General features: G+C 46.9%; 1 protein-coding gene across 2 annotated transcripts; it reads right to left on the minus strand.

The window, feature by feature from the left end:
* Positions 1-309: 309 nt before the first annotated feature.
* UBAC1 (UBA domain containing 1) lies at positions 310-17,188 on the minus strand. Of its 2 annotated transcripts, XM_032200372.1 has the most exons (11): positions 16,959-17,188; positions 11,436-11,556; positions 9,460-9,533; positions 8,753-8,839; positions 8,065-8,172; positions 7,422-7,524; positions 6,628-6,736; positions 4,976-5,207; positions 3,776-3,862; positions 2,750-2,888; positions 310-476 (listed from the first exon to the last, which is right to left on the minus strand). In XM_032200372.1, exons 1-11 carry the CDS (start codon positions 17,094-17,096, stop codon positions 361-363), a joined length of 1,314 nt encoding a protein of 437 aa, XP_032056263.1. In that variant the 5' UTR covers positions 17,097-17,188; the 3' UTR covers positions 310-360. The 2 variants fall into 2 exon arrangements, with proteins under 2 accessions (XP_032056263.1, XP_032056264.1); XM_032200373.1 differs by lacking the exon at positions 8,753-8,839.
* Between the last annotated feature and the right edge of the window lie 3,342 nt (positions 17,189-20,530).

A 20,530-nucleotide genomic window follows, 5' to 3' on the forward strand; every position in this document is an offset into this window, starting at 1 on the left:
CTGGCTAGAAAACTACTGTCACAGGCCTTTTTGACAAGCAATATCGTATTTCTTTCCAACAGATCCTTAATTGTTTTCACAAAACCTTTTCCTATTTTTGATATACTTTATTTTTAACCTAATACCTGAAAAACATAAACAAGTCTTCAAACCTCTTCCACTAACACTAAATCCACAAGGCAATTAACTGCAGTTGGCCGTTAACTACATACCCCGTGCGAGACACCCCCTCGGCCAGCATCTGCCCCCTCCTGCCCCTTCCACCCCCCACCCCTCCCAACAACCCATGCACCCCCCCCCCGTGAGGAGAAGGTGACACGAGGGACAGTAGGAAGTGGCACAGTGGACTGGCATCCCCCTCTACGTGCGATTCAGTGTCTGGAAGATTCGGGAGATCTGTAGCATGACAGGCCCCGTTTCGGGATCATTCATCCACTGAGTGCTGTTCAGGGGGTTTTCAAGCATATCCTCGAAGGCTGCCAAGAGATGGAAAGCACAAGGCGTTTAGGCTTGTGGTCAGCAGATGCTTCCACGTTTGGGATGCTTCAATGATAGGAAAGTTAAAAATAGCTACAACTTACCTAACGCAGCAGGCAAGCATTCCCCCCACGGTGAGAACACATCACACACTTACCATTTGTACTCCCAAATCTCCACAGAGCAGGATGCTACAGGCTGTTACACTTCCCTCATTCCTCAGCATTCAATTCATTGTGGGCAGAGGCTGATTAAATACTCAGCCTGGATTATAAACCATTCTACAAAGCCTCAAGGACACGGGCTTGAAGAGCTAAACACTTCACAAACATTTACTTTGGTTACTCTTAGAACATCTCAGAAGGGGAAACTAAGCCAGCAAAATAAGAGGTAGGTAGGGAAAAGGCTAGCTAGGAATGAGCAGCAGAGCCAGCCCCCAGATCTCAGGGCTCTGTCTTTTCACGGAGGCCCCTGGAGCCAGCAGGGAAGCAGCATCTTCCCTCGGAACAGTGTGTGCTCTCCTTCCTGCCATCCGGAGGGCTGAGGACAACAGGGAGCATGTCAGGGGACAGGAGGGGCAGCCAGGTCTACCTGCCTAGATACAGTCAAGGGAAAAGGTGGTCTCTGCCTCTATTTTTGAACAGTGACGGAGATCCAAATTCTTAAGAGCGATTTTTATTCTTTCTATATGTAGCTGTCTTTACACTAAGGTGTTTTTTTTTTTTTTTTGCATGCCAATTTTCACTCTTCTACTTATTTTGAAGGAACCAGGCATCTAATGCAAGAGCTAAGTCACAACTTTGGCAAGAGAATGATCCATGAAGTAATTTATAACCTTTATGACAGCCCCTGCACTGGACTACTGGACATTTGGAGCAGTGATTACGGAACAGGACTAAAAAAGCAGTTGCACATCTGATCTACTCAAGAGTCACCAAAAGGTCAGTGTTACAGGAGTCTGGCAGACCCGCACGAGGGGCAGCGTCTTCGCTTTCCCAGGAACATACAAAGTGTTAGTCTACAAAGCTCTAACGACATTAGTGCGAGCCATAAGCACCAAGCACCTCTGAAAGGCTCATCATTAATACCTCGCTCAAGGTCACGCACCATGCCTACTGCAAAGCCCAGAATAACGTACAGATCTCACCTTTCACCGCTCCAACTGTATTCTTTTACACAGACTCAAGAGCTGAAACCTAAAGATTTATCTATATTCTTTAAATATCTAATTAAATGCAAACATTGTTAAAATCTGTGACATAAGCAATCTGCAGATGTATCCTTCTCTGATGTTCATCCAAGCCTTACAAGCACATATAATGGCATTTAGTTTTCTATTTATATTCTGAGCTGCAGTGTGGAACCCTCTTTGGAAATGAAGAGACCATTTGCTCAGAAATGAGGGTGGGAAGGTTCTGCTCTTGAATTATTTAAAGACTTGCAAACTCTCCTAATTACATCTAAAGAAGTATTTTTAAAAGCTCTCCTGAAAGAGCTGCGCACACATCCTTTATTTCAAGGCAAGTGTTCAAACAAATTTTGAAGCCAAACACTAAACGCAAAATTCCATGTACACAACAGAGAGCCAATGTCACTCTTCTGTACTCTTGTCCAGTGTCAGACACACCAGTCCATCAAAGACTTACTTTTCACCATCAGGTTCATGAGCCGAGTATTTGCTGTGCTCACAGCATTTTTGACCAAGAAAGCAGGCTTTACCCCAGATAGGGGAAAATGTATTTTCACAAACGCTATCTCAGTTTTGATAAGCAAGGCCTTAGCTTTGACTTCTTGTTTGGTTACACTTTCACAAGTTATCTTCCATTCCACCGATCAGGCCGCAGCTCACAGTAAGCTGTACAGCAGGAGACAGCCTTGTGTTTTTTTTTTTTTTTTTTTTTTTTTTCTAAGAACTCATCAGGGTTCTAAACAGACATTCCATTTTTTTCTCCCATAGCCAAAGGGAACACACAAAAGGTCTCCTAAATCCACAAAAGCATTGCAGCCAGCAGCTACTGAAGTTCTGAGTTCAGCAAGTGTAAACCAGCAGCCTAGGGAATTAGTGTCATTTCTGGGACAGCCCCAAGTTCTGTTGGTGGTGTAGCTGAGTTGCAAAATGAAGCAAGCAAACAATACAGCTGCTGAAAGCGAGGAAAAGGGTACGGAGCTGCACACATCCCCCAGCGTGCTGTCATCATCCTGTCTCTGTTCTTATTTGCTAAGAAATGCAGAGACTGTATATTTATCAGAAACCCAATTTATCAGGACTTACCTAGTAGAGTTTTTGGGTTGGTTAACCCTAACTGTACCACTGGATTTTCTAAGATGGCTTGGAAGAGAGGGCTATTGGTGTCGATTCCCTTATCTAGGTCCTCTGGAGAAGGCTTTCTGTCACCTAGCAGCCATTCACACTGAAAGAAATCACCAAACACAACATATTTCATGGTTGATTCCATTAAAATGAAAGTCTGCCAAAACATTCGGCAATGCAGCATGAGAAAATATTTTGCCTCTCACAGAAGCATTGATTTCTTTTCACTCTAGATCACTATTCATTTGTGTGTTGCTCTGACAGAAATCAGCCTTTTTTTCAAGAGGACAGTAGCAGTGCCTGGTATGGTAATAAAATTACCCCAGCTTTGTGTGTTTCAAAGCTCAGCAATACGCATGGTGTCATGCAGATGCACTGCCTCATAGAAACCCCACCAGCACGGTTGCATTAGGTCAGCTGGAAGAACCATCCAGCCCAACATCCCCTCTGATAGTAGCTAGCACTGGATGCTTGCGAAGATTCCTTGACTGCCAGCTGCACCCACACCTCTCTGCTTAATATACCCTCTAATCAATCTCCGAAAACCTTCTTATTTTTGGATTCCATCAATTCTGGAATGCATCGCTGCCAAACATTAGTTCATACACTGCGTGGCTTGAATCTCTTGCCTGATTAATTCCTGCCCTTTAGTCAGTTATTTATTGGGAATACCTTTTCCCTCCTCACAATAGTTCAATCTCTTTTGAAGCCTCAGGTGAAGGAGCTTCTCAAAAACTTTTTGAAAATCCGCATATGCAACACGAACCAGATCAGCCTCAAGCTCATGCATGCTGAGTTCCTCTAAAAAATCTAAAACCTTTGTATTCTCACTGTGTATCTAACTGAAAAAGGCTCAGAATAGAGAGTTCATTTCATCTCCAGTAGCAGCTGAGCTTTATGATAAACCAAAACATCAATCAATGAGGAAAAAAAATCAGTTGAACAGATGATTATGGCCATAAGGAACAGAAATGATGTTGTACTCACGGCTGCATTTTGCTGGTTGTTGTTTACTCTGAGTGCATCTACCACTTCTTTTTCATCAAATCCCATCTCCATCAGGGCAATGACAGCCTGTAAGATTTACACGGTTTCATAAATACATTTAAAACAAATGAAGAAATGCAATATTTAAAACAATCACATTCTCTACCTTCTGTCCACATTTTTTGGGGGGTAAAAAAAAAAAAAAAAATAAAGATTGTTTCCATTTGCAGGCCACTAAGCAATCTTAGCTACAGAGTTTTCAAATACTGTCTATCCAAAGATTTATCCCTTTTCCATAATAATGACACTAAAGAGTGAGACTGAAGGTAGTTCCTATTGTCATTACTGAAAGCTGAACGCAAGGCAAAGAGCGAGTAGCTGGTGTGGGAAGAAGAACAAGATGGAAACACCTTATTTTAAAACTCCTTGTGTCACAATGATTTGGTTCATCTCTCACTGACAAATCAAGCTCCAAGACCTTGCGCATTTATAGTTCTATTCACTGGATTTAAATTTTACTCCTGGGATTTATTAATATTGCTATTGAGCATTGCATATTTAGACAAACGTACCTACATATTGTTACAAGAACATTTAATCATTTAGAAATTGTACCCAGGTCATCAAATTCCACTTCTGCAGCTTGCAACTAAAATCACAAAAAACATTTACTGTAAAAGCTAAGTGATAGATTCTAAAGAGCACCTCCTGGTGATTTTACAGTGTGATAACAGCACGCATTTTCACTTCAGCTAATATTGTGCTCTGAAAAAAGGCTAACTTCTGCATTTGATGCAAGACTTAAAGACTTAACTGCTGATGATATTTTTCCTTATCCCCTAAATACAACGATGCTCTTCCGTCCTTTTCTACAGCAAAAAGGAAAATACTGTCCTGCAACCCTTCCTTGATGCCAGACAGTGCTTTTTATGACTGTCACATCAGTAGTATCAATTAATTTTCAGGTATAAAGTGTCAGTAATTTAGATGCTGTTAACCGAGACAGCAGCGGTAATATCCCTTTCAGCAACCCGAATTCCAACAGCCCCTGAAAATTTCCACTAAAATACTGTCACGCCAGCATAACATACATCTGCACTCTTGTCCCATTCCATTTATTAAATGAGCATTCATTTGGATTCTGTGATGCCCACCCAGTCCCTTTCAATCCTAACAAATAGCAAGATAAACAGCACGTACTCGTGGGTCTGGACGAAACTCTCTTTTCCTCCGGATCTTCTTGAATATTTCTGTCAGCTCATCCTTGGCCTCTTCCCCAGCTGCTTCTGAACTAGGACCTGCAGTTGCTTCAGCAGAGGATGCACCAGCTTCGGCTGGGGCTTCGGATGGAGTCTGGCCTGGAAGCGGAGCATCTACTGCAGGGTCATCTGCATGTTCTATCAACCACTCCATGGCCTGCGTCACCGACATACTGGAAAGAAAATTAAGACAAAGGGATGAGGAACACTCCAGATGTATGTTACACATACATTTTCATTTGCATTTATTCCTGTGGTATCTTGACTTGCTGATTAATTAGGATCTGAATTGTCATAAATACAGTTTTGGAGCAAATCTCAGAGCACCTTAATTCTACACGCACTCAGGGCCCCAGAGTCACCACTCCTCTGTCATCCTGGCTTCAGAGAAGTCCAATTTGGGCAGCTGCATCCCGGATTTTAGAAGGCATTTCTAAGGCAGTCACCTCATTCTCCAAATCATCTGCTTTGGTTTACAGCAGACAAACACTGACTATTCGCAACTGCTGACAAAACTGCGAAGCGTGTTCCACATTTACATGGAACCACATCTCAGACAGAATCTGCTTTGTTGCTTCCTACAGAGAGATCTCAGACATCTAGCGATAAAGGAATGCCATTAACAACAGAAGAAAGCAGGACAACATGTGCTCTCATCCAAGTGCAATTGCCTGCATTGAATTTTGCACAATATACCTTGAACATGTACTACTCATGTCTTCCTCTACTGACTCAAGAAGAAATCAGATCTCTCAAAGGAGAGGCCACCTCCAGGGAGACCAACAGAGCGCCACGATCATAACCCAGTCAACTGCTGGACTGCAAATGCCCAAGCTAAGCGATCTTGAGAGACCCAGCACATGCCTTCCCAATGAATACACAGGAAGCAAAGATAACGACAGCATACCTGAACGTGCAATTTCATTTGACTGCACGGTAATTACATGTTCTGAGAAAGGGAAGCCTGCTTGGCTTTTCACTTACAAGGTGAAAGACGGAGGACATCAGGGGGAAAGTCCTCCTAAGCCCAAAGGGAGAGAGACTGGAAAAGAATGACTGGAATATTTTGTTGATTCTCTATCATTAGAAATATTTACGAATGGCCTAAGAAACCCCCTCTGAGAAATGAGGCAGCACAGCTGTTTCATCTTAAGAGCATGAGAAGAACTGCGTTACCTCCTCTTTTCCTACAGTTGCTATCTGGACTTTATAATATTCTTGGAATGTTTTTAAAAGATCAGCACAAAGTATTTTTGCTACAGCTGAAAGACCAATCTGGATGGGCTAGGCTTGCTTTTTTCCCCTCTAAAATTTTAAAGCAGAAAACGTGACTTTAATACTCAGAAACAGTGCCAGCCTGACAGCCTTGTGAACTGCAGACAAGCTCTTCTTTCTAGAACAAGCACAACACTGTTTCCCCTTTCCTGGGCCATCTGCACCTGCATGTTGCCTGAGACAGAAGTGTTCTTTAAACTAATGCTTTGTTCAAACCTAGTTTTAGGTGACCCACTTAAAGAGGCTTCTGAAAAAAATGCTTTTTTTTTTTTTAAACCGTATTAAGTAATTTGCAGGCAGTGTGCTCAGTACACTTACTGATTTAATCGAAGGGCTTTGACAGCTCTGCTCTCTGGAAACCCCATTTCTGTAAGCTGCCGCAGAGCTATCTCATCCACTCTGTCTTCCTCATCCTCATCCAGCATGGCTAGATATACACAAACAAAACAACGTTCAGACTGACTTTGAGCTAAAATACAACCCTTTTGCAGTGGAGTGGCATGTGTTAAGTTCAAATCCCGTTCTTCTCTTCAATCCCTGCTTTTGTTTCTGCCCCAAATTTGCTATCTCACCATTTAGTCTGCTGCACTCAGCTCAATCAGGCTCAGATAGATTCTTCCAGGACAAAGACTTTGTCCAGATTTGTTCACGATCTCTAGTAACAGGCAAAGTTTTTCTTGACTATAAGCCCACATAATTAAATATATGGGAGACCCACTGAAGATTTGCTTATCAATCATCGAGGAAGTTGGATCCAGCCCTAGCAAATCTCAAGGGCATTTCCCATGCTGAATCTACAGCTAGAATTTCTCCCCATTTTCCTATCTCCTTGTGCATTTTCAACTATTCTTTACCAAGTCTTGTGATGTTTTCCAAATGTTTCATTGCTACTGATTTTAGTTTTAAATGGAACTTCTCATCTATCCCAAAGGGACCTTATAAATTCCTTTGTTTTTTTAAAAACTTGTACCACAAGTTGAGATCTTTGCCACAAAGTTATTATTAGCTCTGTTACATTAATGTCTGGAATTAACTCTGCAAGGCTGCTCTTTTGCTACATAAGAAAACAAGTTCCTAGGATTGAACTAATAACCATAAAGATATGTTCATACCATTTGCCTTCTTAAATAGTTCAACCGCATCAGGATTCAGTGCTAGCAATTTCTGTGCAACTTCAATGAGAGAAACTAAGATCTTCCGGAGCTCTGTCTGGAACTGCAAGAAAAGAAGCTGTGAAAACACTTGGACAGGAAAAAAACAGGCATCACTAAGTGTTAATATGGCTGTTAGTATCTCTGCTACAGTCTGACCCCTTGTACAGGTGCTGTTCACTATGTCATGCACCTACTAGTACAGAAAGACACAGCTAGAAGTACTACAGACAGCACTCAACTACTGAAGTCAACATTTATGACTCTTTTCAAAACCATGGAAGAGGAAAGACATTGCAAACACCCCAACTATGTAAGACTGAAACCTAACTGCACATCTGCCAGATCTCGAAAAGTATTTACTGAGGCTTTCCCATGGACAAATAAAACATTTAAAACCGTAACTCAGAACAGAATGGCTTTTAATCACTAAATGACTTAAGATTTACACACTGGTTGTACTATCTACTTTAATATACATTTATACACACCTGAATTTCTCTTACAGAGAAAGGCTAATCACAGTCGTATGGAGCAGAAGAGGTTATACGAGATAAAAGCCTACTTGGATATTAGTGTAGGAGTTAAAAGGTCTGATACTTACATCCCTCATGTTGTGATGGGCCACAGTGCGATCTACATTGCGAGAGGGCAGATTTGCAGTTGCTTTGAGAATAGCATCCTTATCAGGAGCTTTCTGCTCTTGTTTCCTCTGAAGGATGGGAAACAGGATCAGGTTTCATAACCCATTATCCACAGAACAAAGAACATAGCATAGCTGAGAGCAGTTTCGTATTCTTCACCAAGGCATCAAGCAGTGCTCTGTAACTTGCAACTAAGAGAAACAGCAGCCTAGCAATACAACGGATTCATAGCGCTCACATTTCGCGATTATAGAGCAGAACCGGACCTGTTGGGTTGCCCCACTTTCAGTCCTTTCTTTAAATCTATTTCTGCTATCTAAACAAGTGGGGAAATTCCAGCACAAAGAGGGAAAGTGATGCACCAAACATGGAGAGAACCTGGAAGCCTCAGTTCCCAGGACCATACTCTGCTCCGCATGGCCTGCTCAGAGCACACTCTCTCCAAACCCATGTTTTTTTTGGGAGATGTACCAACACTGTGCACAGACTAACACTTAACTGCCTCACAGGGGAAGTGCTTTACTGCTTGCAAGTATCATGCAGAGATATGTGGTGCCTTGGATTTTCAGTACATGCTTATAGACCAGGAGAAAACGTAGCAGGGTACAAACTATAAATATTTCCCAGTCTTGTATCTTAGGTTCTTACGGTGACGTTCTGCACAGCAAGACCGTAATGGAGACAGAGACATACACCAATACCTACAGGAAGGGATACAGAGACAAACACCAATACCTACAGAAAGCAAGAAAAAACAAAGCTTTGCAAGGAGGGGGTGGAGAGACCTGGGTATTCACAGTGTCAAGCACAAGCATTGCTCGAGTGTTTATGCACTGATGTCAACTGCAGTGCCACTCGTGGCTAAGTGTCACCCTGGATATCACTGACCCTCAGTAACAATTACGTTGGGGGAAGAAAACAGAACAAGAGTAGCAGGGGGGCAACACTTCAGCTCTAGAGACCTGGTTAGAGGGCGATAAGCCACTCATTGCTAAAGACATATGACAGCCTGAAAGCCAATCAATAGATTTCTGCGGAGTTCTCAAAAGAGAAAAGGCAGTTGCTGAAGTATGCTTATACAGTTACCAGGCATTTTTTTCCAAAGATAAGTCTATCCCACTTCCACAGAATGCATCTGCACGTCTTATTCTAAGGCAAATGTTCTCATAATCCAAGTTAAAAATGTAAAGTCAGTTTCCCCAAGGTTTGGGAGAAAGACGAAATAATTTCCCTAGAGTTTAACTGGCTGTAGTTGCCTCTACAAACAAAAAAAATAGACCACAGCAATCTTTCTGCAGCTCGTTAATAAATTAGCTAATGAAAATGGCCAAATCAAGAAATCATTTCAAACTCACTTTCTCCTCTGCTGACACATCTGCCATTTTGGGGAGCGGAGGTGGTGCACGCTTCTTGATTAAGAGCAAGACATCTAGAAAGAGAACGATACCGAAATAAATTAGAAAGTAATGTGAAAACAGTTCTTGTACAATACCTCACAAATTCAAGTTTTCCTAGAGATTAATTCTGCATTAATTCCACTGTAGCATCACAACTTTTTCTGACTTAAGAACTGTAGGGCTTTACACATTCCCCTTAGGTGTTTGCTATTCCATAGCGTGTGCTGAATTCAAAACATGCTCCATCATTAGTTACACTTTGTTACTGGCTTCTCCTCCTCACACAATCCCCTTAAAGAAAGGGTATGAAAAGCTCCGGGTGCTTTGTATGATTACGTTAATAGCACAGTAATTAGCCCATCATAATAACAGCGCATCAGCACTCCACTGAGGAGGAAACAGTAGAGATGTGCCATGTTATGGTTTTTGATCCAACCTAGGGCCTTCCTTCAACTGGAGAGAGTCAAGTGCCAAGCCTGGAAGACAATTTCAGTATCAGGCTGAAGCTCACCTCTGTTTGTGAACTGCAGCAGAGCAATTTGTTGCCTACCACGGGGCTGCACCACTGAGCCAACTGGGGCAAGCCTCAAGGGCAAACAAGTCTTCAGTCTCAGCTAACTCACAGCACGCAGCATGAGCTTGCTTAAGGCTTTTGGACTAATGCTTTCTCTTTTCAAGGCACCATTTTTCTAGAAAGCATATGATGGTTTAGAAGTTTCTAGCACCCGAGTTATTACCCCATACATAAAGACACAGACACCGCTCAGAGCAGGCCTGCACGGCATCTGCAGTCCTTCAGCCAGACAGGGCTGTTTTCCGTCCATCACATTAAGCAGGTAAAAAGCCAACAAATCATGCTTTGTGCACCCGGTTTCCTAGGTCTGGCTCAGCACAGAACAGCCAGGAGCAACAGCTGGTGAGGGCTGTTAACCCTCACTCACCCAGCTGACAAGAACACGAAAGGATCCACGTGCTGCCTTCTGGCTGCCCTGTGCAGCAGCACACGGAGCCAGCAGCAGTCAGCTGTCGGCTGCGATCTCGCCTCCCTGACAGCAGAGCAGGGCACTTAAAAGGCAGAGCACACTGCAGGGGAAGCAGGAACAGAGAGGCATTGGCATGACAGCTCAGTGCTGCTTAGCTGCCGTACGCTGCAATTCAAGACTCTGGAGGAGCCTAGAAATAACCCCCCGCTGACCAGCAGCAAAGCTGCCCCTCGCCTCTGCCTAGGATGGCAGCTCCCAGCTCCTGTGCAGCTCTGGAGGTGATCGGCGAGGCTGCCTCGGAAGAGAAAAAGACCAAATTGCTGCTTGTGATCATGGGAACAGCTCTCCAGCCTGCATGAACTCTGACAAAATCAAAACACTACTGCTGTGAGCTCCTGGCTCAGACAACACTGAATTTTACAGCAGTCCTGCTTCTCACACCTCCTGGACCACGGCCTTTCGTCTCCAGAAGGAACCAGGAGCTTAAGCTGTCCAGTAAAAACTGACCCCAGAAATCCTGACAGCTCTTACCTTTAGATCTTTTGTCTCACATTAGTCCTCTGCCCCTTTAAAGTTCAGGAGCAAATACACACCTCACGTATGCTGCTGTGGTCAGTGACACTGCAGCGTGAGGAATTCTGACCCACACGTGCAGAGGATTGAAGAAGATATAAAATGTGGATGCTCAGATATGTTTCAGCAAACATCCTTCTGCTTGACCTGAAGACCTCAAGAAAATCCCCAAGAAGTTTTGGGTTGTTTTGTAACTCTAAAGGAACAGTTAAGGAAAGCAAACTGCTTATAGTATATTATCGGGGGAAGGTATTTTCTCCCCTCTTCTTTTTCTGCCACCCGATTAGCTTCCTATGCTGAAGCAGAGCGTAGATAGTAAAAAGAAAATTGGAACTCAAAAAGTTAAACAGTTTTCCATGTCAAAAAAGACAATCTTACCTCTATCTTGAATGTTTTCCTCCAACACTGTTTTTGTGTCTGTCAGCACCTTCTCAGAAGTCGCGTGTATCAACTTGTGATGTGTCACAGTTTTGGGATCCTCCAAGCTCCCAGGTACACACTGCAGGAGATAAATACTGAAGATCAGAGACAGAAATGAGCCTACTACATGAATCACGGCGCTTTGCACTTAGGATTCTGCGCATACAAATGGTGCCATCACTTACAAGCTTCTTAATGGCTTAAGAAATGGCACGCTATGCCAGAGGCCAGCGCACAGGACGCGTGTTATTAGAGAAACCGAGGCTGGAATCGTGCTGTAACGATGCTCTGTGGTCGGTTCCTGCCTGCATATCCAAGCTGCTGGCTGGGAAGAATAATCAGCAAAAGGAAGGATTCCAGCCTGCCTTCCTCCACGCTGTTAATAGCTGCCGTTAAGTTCAACAGATGGTGATACTCTAGAAAACTTCCTTACAACAGTCAAAGACTCAATGTTACACCCACATCACCCCAAACAAGCCCTTCAGGGGCACCGAGCCCATCTATACAGGTAGATTTATACTTTTTCAGCACAGTAATCTGCACCACGCTTAATTTTGAGTGCCTGGTCCTACCCTCAGGCCCATGCAGACTCAGAACATGGATAACCCAGGACCAACAGCCCCGTAAACTCTTCCCCAGATTGCCAGGGTCACACCAAGTCTGGGGGTAGCAGCGAGCACGACACCAGAGTGGAAACCTCCTGTGAGCATCCTGTGCTTCACAGAAGGGGAAGCTGTAATAACGCAGCAGGTTTCTCATTTGTAACTGGTGTTGAAAGAGAAGCGAGCCCCTGCTTCATCTTCTAATTACTATTTACAGGCACTGTCGGAGCACACAAGCCACTGCCAGCAGTGAATTTGGTACACTTGACCTTAAGCTGGGAAGGAGGCAGCGGCTGTGCCCTGTTTCAGGGCGCAGAACAAAATCCACAAACCGGGCTGCTGGAGCCCTAACCCGGCTTCTTGCTGGAAGTGCTGAACCAAAGTTACATTCACAACTTCTCTCCCAACCACAAATTATCAACATGTGCTATTTTTTTCCATATATGAACATTGTGCTCAATACTTTGTTACAATTCTAAATCGTATGTCAATTAATTCACTACAAAAATCAAGCTCAAACCCCAAAAGCTTACAACATCAGCATTGCCAGAGGTTTGTTCTGTGACTGCACCAGGTATATCCACACACACAGGCACAAACAACGCCCTGCTTCTTCCTTGGCACAAAGATTCAAGTACACAGAACTGCTCCTCGGTACCAAATACACCTTCTGTCCACAGCTCCGAAGTTCTGCTGGCACTGATGGACCTACAACCCATCCCTGCAGCAAGGCAAAGGACCACCCTTTTCACCTGGGCTTCTGAGACAGCTCCAAGCTGAAATGCCACGCTCCTGACCTAATTAAGCATCAGCCTCCCAGCGCCCGTGCCCCCGCAGAGCCTTGCAAAGTTTGGGTTCGCGTTTAAACTCCCTGGCATTTTGGTGCTGCAGCAGGAAACGAAGCAGGGAGCGCGCACAGACCTCGAACTGACTCATCTTCACACACGAGTGGCTCACGGATCCGCAGCGAGAGCCTTCAAGAACGTGACGTCAGCACATCGAGAGACTTCCAATTTGTTCGAGGGGAAAAAGGGAGCGTAAGGGCTGCGACTCCAGAAAGGCAGAATTAGAAATACCCGCCTCACAGCCCATGAAACTGAGGCTGTTCTCACCACAGAACAGGCTGCTTAATGCTGACCTTCACCTCTTCTTTCTCATGGGAAACGGCTCTCGTTGACTCTTCTTTCCAAGCCCATTGCTACGGATCCACTTCTGCCCTGCGTGTGCCCCTCAGGTGACAGAGCTGTTCCAGAAACCCCGCTGAGATCAGCGCTTCGCTTCAAACGTGGCACTGAGTCCTGGTAACCACACCGCGTGCTGCCAGCCTCCTTTCAAAGGAAGCTTTAGAGGCCATCATCGCTTTTTCTGGTGTGCCTGCAGCTGCTGGAGAACTCCGGTTCTTGTTCTTTTTCCAAAGATAACACACTTGTTTTCAGCGTGGCTCTTCAGTTCCTCGTCTGAACTTTGGTACAGTTCTGATGCCTCAGCAGGATGGAGGTGAGGGCGTTCGAGCCCTGCTTTGTCTAACAGGAGCTTCTTACTAATCCCTTAGCATATTAACTGCTGAACGCACGCCAGAGAATGCATTAAGGCTTAGAAGGGACTGGGAGCAGCTCCCGAGATTGATCTGAGAAGTTACCCAAAAGGCATAAAAGCACGCTAGCGGAGCATCTCTCCGAACAAACTCAAAAAGAGCATTTTTACACATTCTTAGGGTCAGACACCAAAAGGAAGAGCTTGAAAAGGGGAGCTGGGAGGCACCCTGATGGGGGCAGGAGGACACGACACTTACCTGCTCTTTATTTTCTCCCTGGCACACAAAGCTGTTCACACAATCACGGTATTTACTAACAACATTAAAGCACACATGAAAAACCAGAGGTTGCAGGTAATCGCTCAGTCACCTAACACCCCAGGAGTTCATAAGGAATCGCCCAGGGCTCACCCCGCGGGCGCTGCTCCACCAGCAGAGGTGAGCGTGCTCTGGAAGGTGAGCTCTCCGTCTCCTTTTTGTACAAAAGGAGTTTTAAGGAGGGGATCTGCTGCTTCATGGTTTTGCTTCCAGCAGAAATATTTGCATTTCCTTTTAGTGCTGGAATTTACAGCAGGCTGCTGTGCCAGGCAGGTGAGAAACCTTTGGTTGCAGATGCCTGAGCAACGGCTGAGCTTGCACGCCCTGGTGCTGCTAAGTGCTGTCTGCAGAGCTTGGAATCCTGCTAAGCCACAAGGCTTTCTCTTTGCTTATTTTTATTAGTTTTTTTTTTGCTTTTATTAGCAGAAATGTTCAAAAATAGTACTGCCCCTCCCTACTACTAAGCTTGGGTGGCTTAAACCATCCGCATCCCTCAAAACACACAGAGGAGGCCCCAGGAAACAAAACCCACGGTGTCTTTGCGCTCTGAGCATTAGCACCTCGCACCTCAGCGCCTCAGTTCCACGGAGACCCCTCAGCACACCCCGAAAGCCAGGCGAGCAGCGCTGAGGCAGCTTCAGAAGGGGAGCAGAAGCACAGGAGCACTGGAAGCTCGCCCCACGATGCCACAAGAATTACAGGTGGAGCTCATGCATGCAGACAGCTCATGTCTGTGTGCCCAGGTGCACTCTATAAGGAAGCTGCAGAGCGTAGGGCCTGATCCTGCCTGCTGCACCGCACACAGAGCTCGCGCTGAGAAACGTCACTGCTCCAAGAAACAAGTCCAAAAAATAGCTAGGAAGGGAAGCAATGAGCTGTCAGGTGTTTATTTATTCACAGCCTAGGCAGTAGCACTGAAGGCAGCAGTTTAATGGCACGGAATTGCCATCACATTGTTACAGGTCAACAGTTAGAGCAAGAACCCTCCCCCTGCCTTTTTATCTGTAGCAAAAATACCCCTCAAATTCAGCAAAATATACATCAAAAGTGACACTTCAGAGCTGGGTAAGCATTCCAACGTTGGCGGGATGGAGCGTCCACCTCCCTAATTGAGAAGTGGGCACCTTGATGGATATTACCTTCCGCTGCCTCCTGCAGGGAGGCTTTCAAGGACTTTGGAGAATATATTAATCAGCATCTTGTGAGAGATGGCTGCATAAATTATCTCAAGGTGCTATCAAGATTCACTGCAACACGCCCGTGATCAGGAGACATGATTCTTCCATCTCTATTTTTCCCCTCCATAAAACTCCGTATTACCCATAATGGTTATGCAAATCCATACCATTAGCACGGAGCAGCTGAGAAAACGAAATCAAACGTCTTGCCAAGTTATCAATTGTCTTCTGCCCTGACTTGCACTGCAGTGCAAGCATCTATTCAGTTATGTTTCCTGATAATTAAAGGCCTTTCAGCTCTGCACGCATGCACGTAATCATTACCCCACCCTATTTTGGCAGCCTTTGTTTAATCCCTCAGCTGCACCGAAGGGGGGGACAAGACAGGAGCAGGAGACTTCTTCCAGGAAGGTAACAGCGGGGGGAGCCCCGCGCTCAGCTCAGTTCTTTTCAGCAGGGTGCCCTCATTTTGCCTCGAGGAGGATCCCACCTACCTCAACCCAAGCAAATCCATTTGCAGCTGCTCTCCTCTCCAAATCAAAAAGCACTTAAAAAGGCTCAGGCTCCAGCAAAACAAAACCTACCGTGATCCCGGGGTGGTAGCTGAAAGCAAACAGCCAGAGGGCACGACGCAGAGGGCACCTGGGCTGCTGGCCACCTGCACTTCCCAGCACACTCCTTCCAAAAATAAAGCCTGCCAGCCTCCAAACAGCTAAGTCACTACACATTACAGGCACGTCCTCGTATCGCAGCGTTGTTTTACTACAAAGAACATTTCTCATAGTCTTTGTAACGGTTTGAAGACAAAAATCACTGCTGAGTGCAACTGATAAAACCCCGCTCCCAGGGCCTGCCTGGATCTGCTTTTAGAAACGAGAAGCCAAGGGGCTTGGAAAGGAGTCCTGAGGTCAGGCCCGGTCACGGGTCCAGCTTCATGTGCTTATTTTTGCTTTAGACTCCAAGTCATGGCAGATCTTTGAAATCCAGCCTAGCAGTCCTGCAACCCCTGGCTTTAACATTTAGCGCCCACGAGCAGGAGCGGGAGTTGAGCAAGCGAGCACAAAGAGCCTGTGTCTTCCAGCTCAACTTTCACAGCCCATATCCGTGTGTTTTGATGCATTTTCTTCTCCAGCCAGCGACTGGTAATTCACCCTTTGGACACGTCCATTAAGCCTTGCTGCTTAGAGCACAGGGAGAGCATTAGACGAGCCCGTTACCCCCCTGCAGAGAGCCCCAGCAGCTACTGTGCCAACCCAGGGGCAGGCTGAGCTAAGTGTCTTGTCAGAAAAGGGAAGTTGCCACCGCCGTTATTATTTTCACTGCTTGTTAAATACAAAGAAGGAACAAAGAAGAGGGCTCGGAGGGGAAGCCCTCGGAAGCCAGACACACCAGTGCCTTACAGCGTGCGCTCAGCACACGGAGAGGAGCTGCAGGTTGGAAACTGCAGGTGGGGAAGGGCTCCCCCACACCAAGCCGTCCCCTGGCACTGCACAGAGCCCTCAGATCGGCGATTTATCTCTGCAGGGACCTTCCTCACAACTCAGGGCGTGGGGGCTGAGATGGTGAAAGGAATAGACCCCCCCCCAACCCAAGCTGCCCTCTGTCATCGCACAGAGCGCTCAGAATGGGTTATTTCTTTTTTTAAGGCCATTTCTCACAATTCAGGAGGTGAGAAATCTGCCAGAGACCGCCCCAAAGGACACCGTGCAGGCAAAACCCCCGGCCTAGCCCAGCTCTGCGTCCCTTTAAAGCCCCTCAGAGGGCACCAGAGGAACCCATCCCCTCTCCCAACCCCTCCAACCCCCCCCCCCCAAATCCCCTCCTCACCCCCCTGGGGCCGGCTCCTTACGTGCTTGAGGCAGCGCTCCTTCAGCTTCTCCACCGTGGTGTCCTCGGGGACCTCCTCCAGCCACTCGGCGCCCTCCATGGTGCAGACGCGGAGCCTCAGCACCTTGCCGGCGAAGATCTTCTCCTCCTGCACGAACATGGCGCCGGGCGGCCCATGCAGGGCCCGGGGACGGCTCCGAGGCCCCGCTCGGCCCGGCCCGACCCGGCCCTGAGGGGAGAGAGCGGGGACGGGGGGGGGGGAAACGGGGATGGCGGGGCCGCGACTGAGGCGGCGGGAGGAGGAAGCGGAAGGAGAAAGAGGGGGGAGGCGGCGCGGGGCGTGCTGGGAGTTGTAGTTTTTTTGTGTGTTTATTTTATTTATTTATTTATTTTTTCCTGATGAACTGGGAGCCGCCAGGGGGTGTCCCTGCCGTTTCGCTGCGGTTTTTAAAAATGAAAATGACGCCGTCTCGGCTTCCCAGGGGGAAGCGCGGAGCCTCCTCCCCGTATCCCCCCCCCACAAAGCGCTCTGGGAAGTGTAGTCCTCCCTCCCGCCGCGGTGCACGCTGGGAGTTGTAGTCCGGCCGCTGTGGCGCCCCCCCGCGGCCCACAACCGGGGCTGGGTGCCCAGCTCCTGCCTGCACCCCCCCGCAGGCTGATTTTTTTTTAATTATTATTATTTTTATTCCTTTTAAACACTCTGCTAAAAGGAGCTGGGAGCGGACACGGCTCCCCGGCTACAGCTGTGGTTTATTTGTGTGTCACACAATCATTAACGTTAAAAGAACCCCTGCAGGGTCCGCTGCCCCCGCCGTCCCCCTCACCAGTGCCACCCCTGACCCTGTCCCCAAGCACCGCGTCCAACCTCTCCCCAGACACCCCAGGGATGGTGACACCACCCTGTGAATGTACACACTGAGCTGGATGGGGCTGTATTGGGGGCACGCCGCTCGGGCTGGAGCTGGCTGAGGGGCAGCGAGAGCCCAGTGGGGGAAATAAACCCAGGCACAAAGTGAATCGGGGCAATAAAGGGGGTAGGGGAGAGGACTAGGGGCAATAATGGGGCTACGTGAGAGAATCAGGGGCAATAACGGGGCTAGGCAAGAGGATTGGGGCAATAATGGGGCCAGGGGAGAGGATCAGGGGCAATAATGGGGTTAGGGGAGAGGATTGGGGCAATAACGGGGCTAGGCGAAAGCCACAGTTAACCACTGTGTGGTGTCACTGACAGGGTGGGCTCCTGGCCACTCAGAGATGATTTCTGTGATTCTGTGATTCTGAGATGGGGTCCGAGAGACCACAACAGGGAGAAAAATCTCTGAATGGCTCCGCTTGGGGTGAATGGCGTCGTTTGTTCACTGGAACTTTCACTGCTCCACTGGCAGAGCTGGGAGTCTGGGTGCCGATTTGGGAAGGTGACACGGTGACACCCGCACGGCTGCCCCTGTGGCTCGCCAGTCGCCCCGCAGTTTGGTCGGGAGGTGCTTCAAAACGGCAAAGAAGCAGCCGGTGAGTTCCAGGCAGGACAAATTCAGCTGTGAGCTCGTCGTGCAGGGAGGAGGCATGGATGTTACACGGCCATCAGGGGGGCTCTTAGCCCTCCTTACTGCAAGTCGAAGCAATATTCGGAGATGAAACTGGAGCTGCAGCAGGAAAAAAAAAAAAAAAAAAAAAAAAAAAAAAAAAAAAAGAAAGAAAAAGATTTCTGCTGGCCAGCCATATCTTGCATCAAAACAGTACTTGCCTAACACAAGTGGAATACTTTATATTCTTGCTTTGAATGCAGCTCCTGTGTGCTTGATAAAATGTAGCCATAAAATTGCAAATACAAAGCAATTTGACTACTGATGGCTAATGCATCATAATGGCTGAGGAAATGCGAGCATTTAAAAATATCCCATTTAAACGTGGGGCAATACCTCCTTTACTTGCACCGTAGCAGAATAAATAAACAATATATGTTTATTATGTTAATATTGTCCGGAGCCAAAAGAATGAGTGCACAATGTGTTGCTTGCCTCCTGTGACTGATACATTATGCCCAGAGACGAGCGCGTGAATGCGAAAAGGTGGAAATCAACATCTCTTTTCCTTTGAGAAATGGCTTCTTTTGTTTTATGTCTCCGGATGAATTATTTTATGTGATTGCAGCTAGCAGCAGGAATCTCCTGCAGTACCGAGGGCAATACCAGCTCCACAAAGACAGCGGCAAAACTCCCACGGATTTGGTGATTGCAGGTGTTTGCCTGAGGGTTCCTGCATTACCACGGGGAAAGTGACCCAGGCTAGGAGGGGACAGAGCCCACCACAGCCAAAAAAAGCCCCACAGAGCCCAGGTCTGGCTGGGCTGCAGCTGGGGAGCAGCCTAATGCCAGTGCCAGCTCCTGCAGGAACCAAAGGGGAGGGTGGCGGAGCTGGCGACACTGCTAAAGGTTCTCCTTTGGTGTAAATCAGAGCAGTTTTGGGGCTGCTGCCATGCCTGAAAATGGTCCTCTGGAGGGGTGACATGTCCGAGGACTCCTCCGCATGCACTGGGCTGAGCCGTGGGCTGATTTCTGCTGGAGGGCCCCCAAAGAGCTCGTTCCAGACCCCACAGTGCTGGAAGAGCAGGGAAGTCTCCACCAGGGACCTTCCAGCAAGCCCGTAATCTCTTCTAAATTGTCTGAGAGTGGGAGGAATAAACGAGAGTGAAAATCACCACCATCCCCCCCGCCCCCCTGCAGCATTTCTGGGCACTCTCCGAATTTATTGAGACAAGTCCTGTGGGATGCTCCATCATGTCATCCAAGACTCCGTATTGACTCTCTTTTCCTGCTGCTGCTGAGTGAAGAAATATGATAGCGGGAAGGATAATGAAGCAGACATGTTTTCTTCAAATCAAACCGATTTTCTCCTAAGATGGGATAAAAGGGTAAAGAACTTTCCCTTCGCAATATTTTTCCCAGTAATGTGTTTTGACAATTTAATTTAGAAGTCATAGAGTAGCAAAGACAAAGTCACCTGGTGGGTGGACATCGGAGAGTTCAGTTGCCTTTGTGATGAATTGGTGATAGTACAGAGATGACAAAACAACACAGGGGGACAAGAAGGAGGCTGGCAGCACTGTCGGTAACATGCGCAGGATAAATTGAACACTACACTTCATCCAGGATCTTCAATAGTCCCAGGCGTCCCAATATAATTTATGAATTGCAATTAGCATTTTGTTAGGCCTGTGTTCGAACTACACACCTAGCATGGCTTGGGCTCGGGTCTGCCAAAAGTTGTGGAGTTAAGTTTTTGTAAGTTTAAAGTAGCTATTTATGTAAATTAAAGCAATAAATGTGCTTGACTTGCTGCTTTCCTGTTCCTAGCCTGTTCCTAGCCTGCAGAGGATAAGAGTGCGGGTTCCTTGTGGGGCTGCCATGGGCGCAGAGGAGCGCTGGCTCCCGTGGCTCTTCCTTGCCTCGGCTCCAGCCACGTGCCCACACCTCCTGCTGGCCTCGGGCAGCCTGCTCGGGGAAAGCTGTGGGACCCAGACCAGGAATGCCAGGAAGCAGCCGTGGGAAGCAGCGGGATCTGTCTGCAGATCAGGATCTTCATCACGGGCTCCCC

This window comes from Aythya fuligula, chromosome 19 (assembly GCF_009819795.1).
Source record: "Aythya fuligula isolate bAytFul2 chromosome 19, bAytFul2.pri, whole genome shotgun sequence".
NCBI lineage: Eukaryota > Metazoa > Chordata > Aves > Anseriformes > Anatidae > Aythya > Aythya fuligula.

What these genes read in the sequence shown, in the direction of transcription:
- UBAC1 (XM_032200372.1), bottom strand. Translation starts at nt 17,096, where the DNA reads ATGTTCGTGCAGGAGGAGAAGATCTTCGCCGGCAAGGTGCTGAGGCTC. An exon ending in TTGCTGTGCAGAACGTCACC is followed by an intron (nt 8,173 to 8,752) that starts GTAAGAACCTAA and finishes CCCATCCTTCAG; the next exon opens with AGGAAACAAGAGCAGAAAGC. An exon ending in AGTTTCGTCCAGACCCACGA is followed by an intron (nt 3,863 to 4,975) that starts GTACGTGCTGTT and finishes TAAATCTTACAG; the next exon opens with GCTGTCATTGCCCTGATGGA.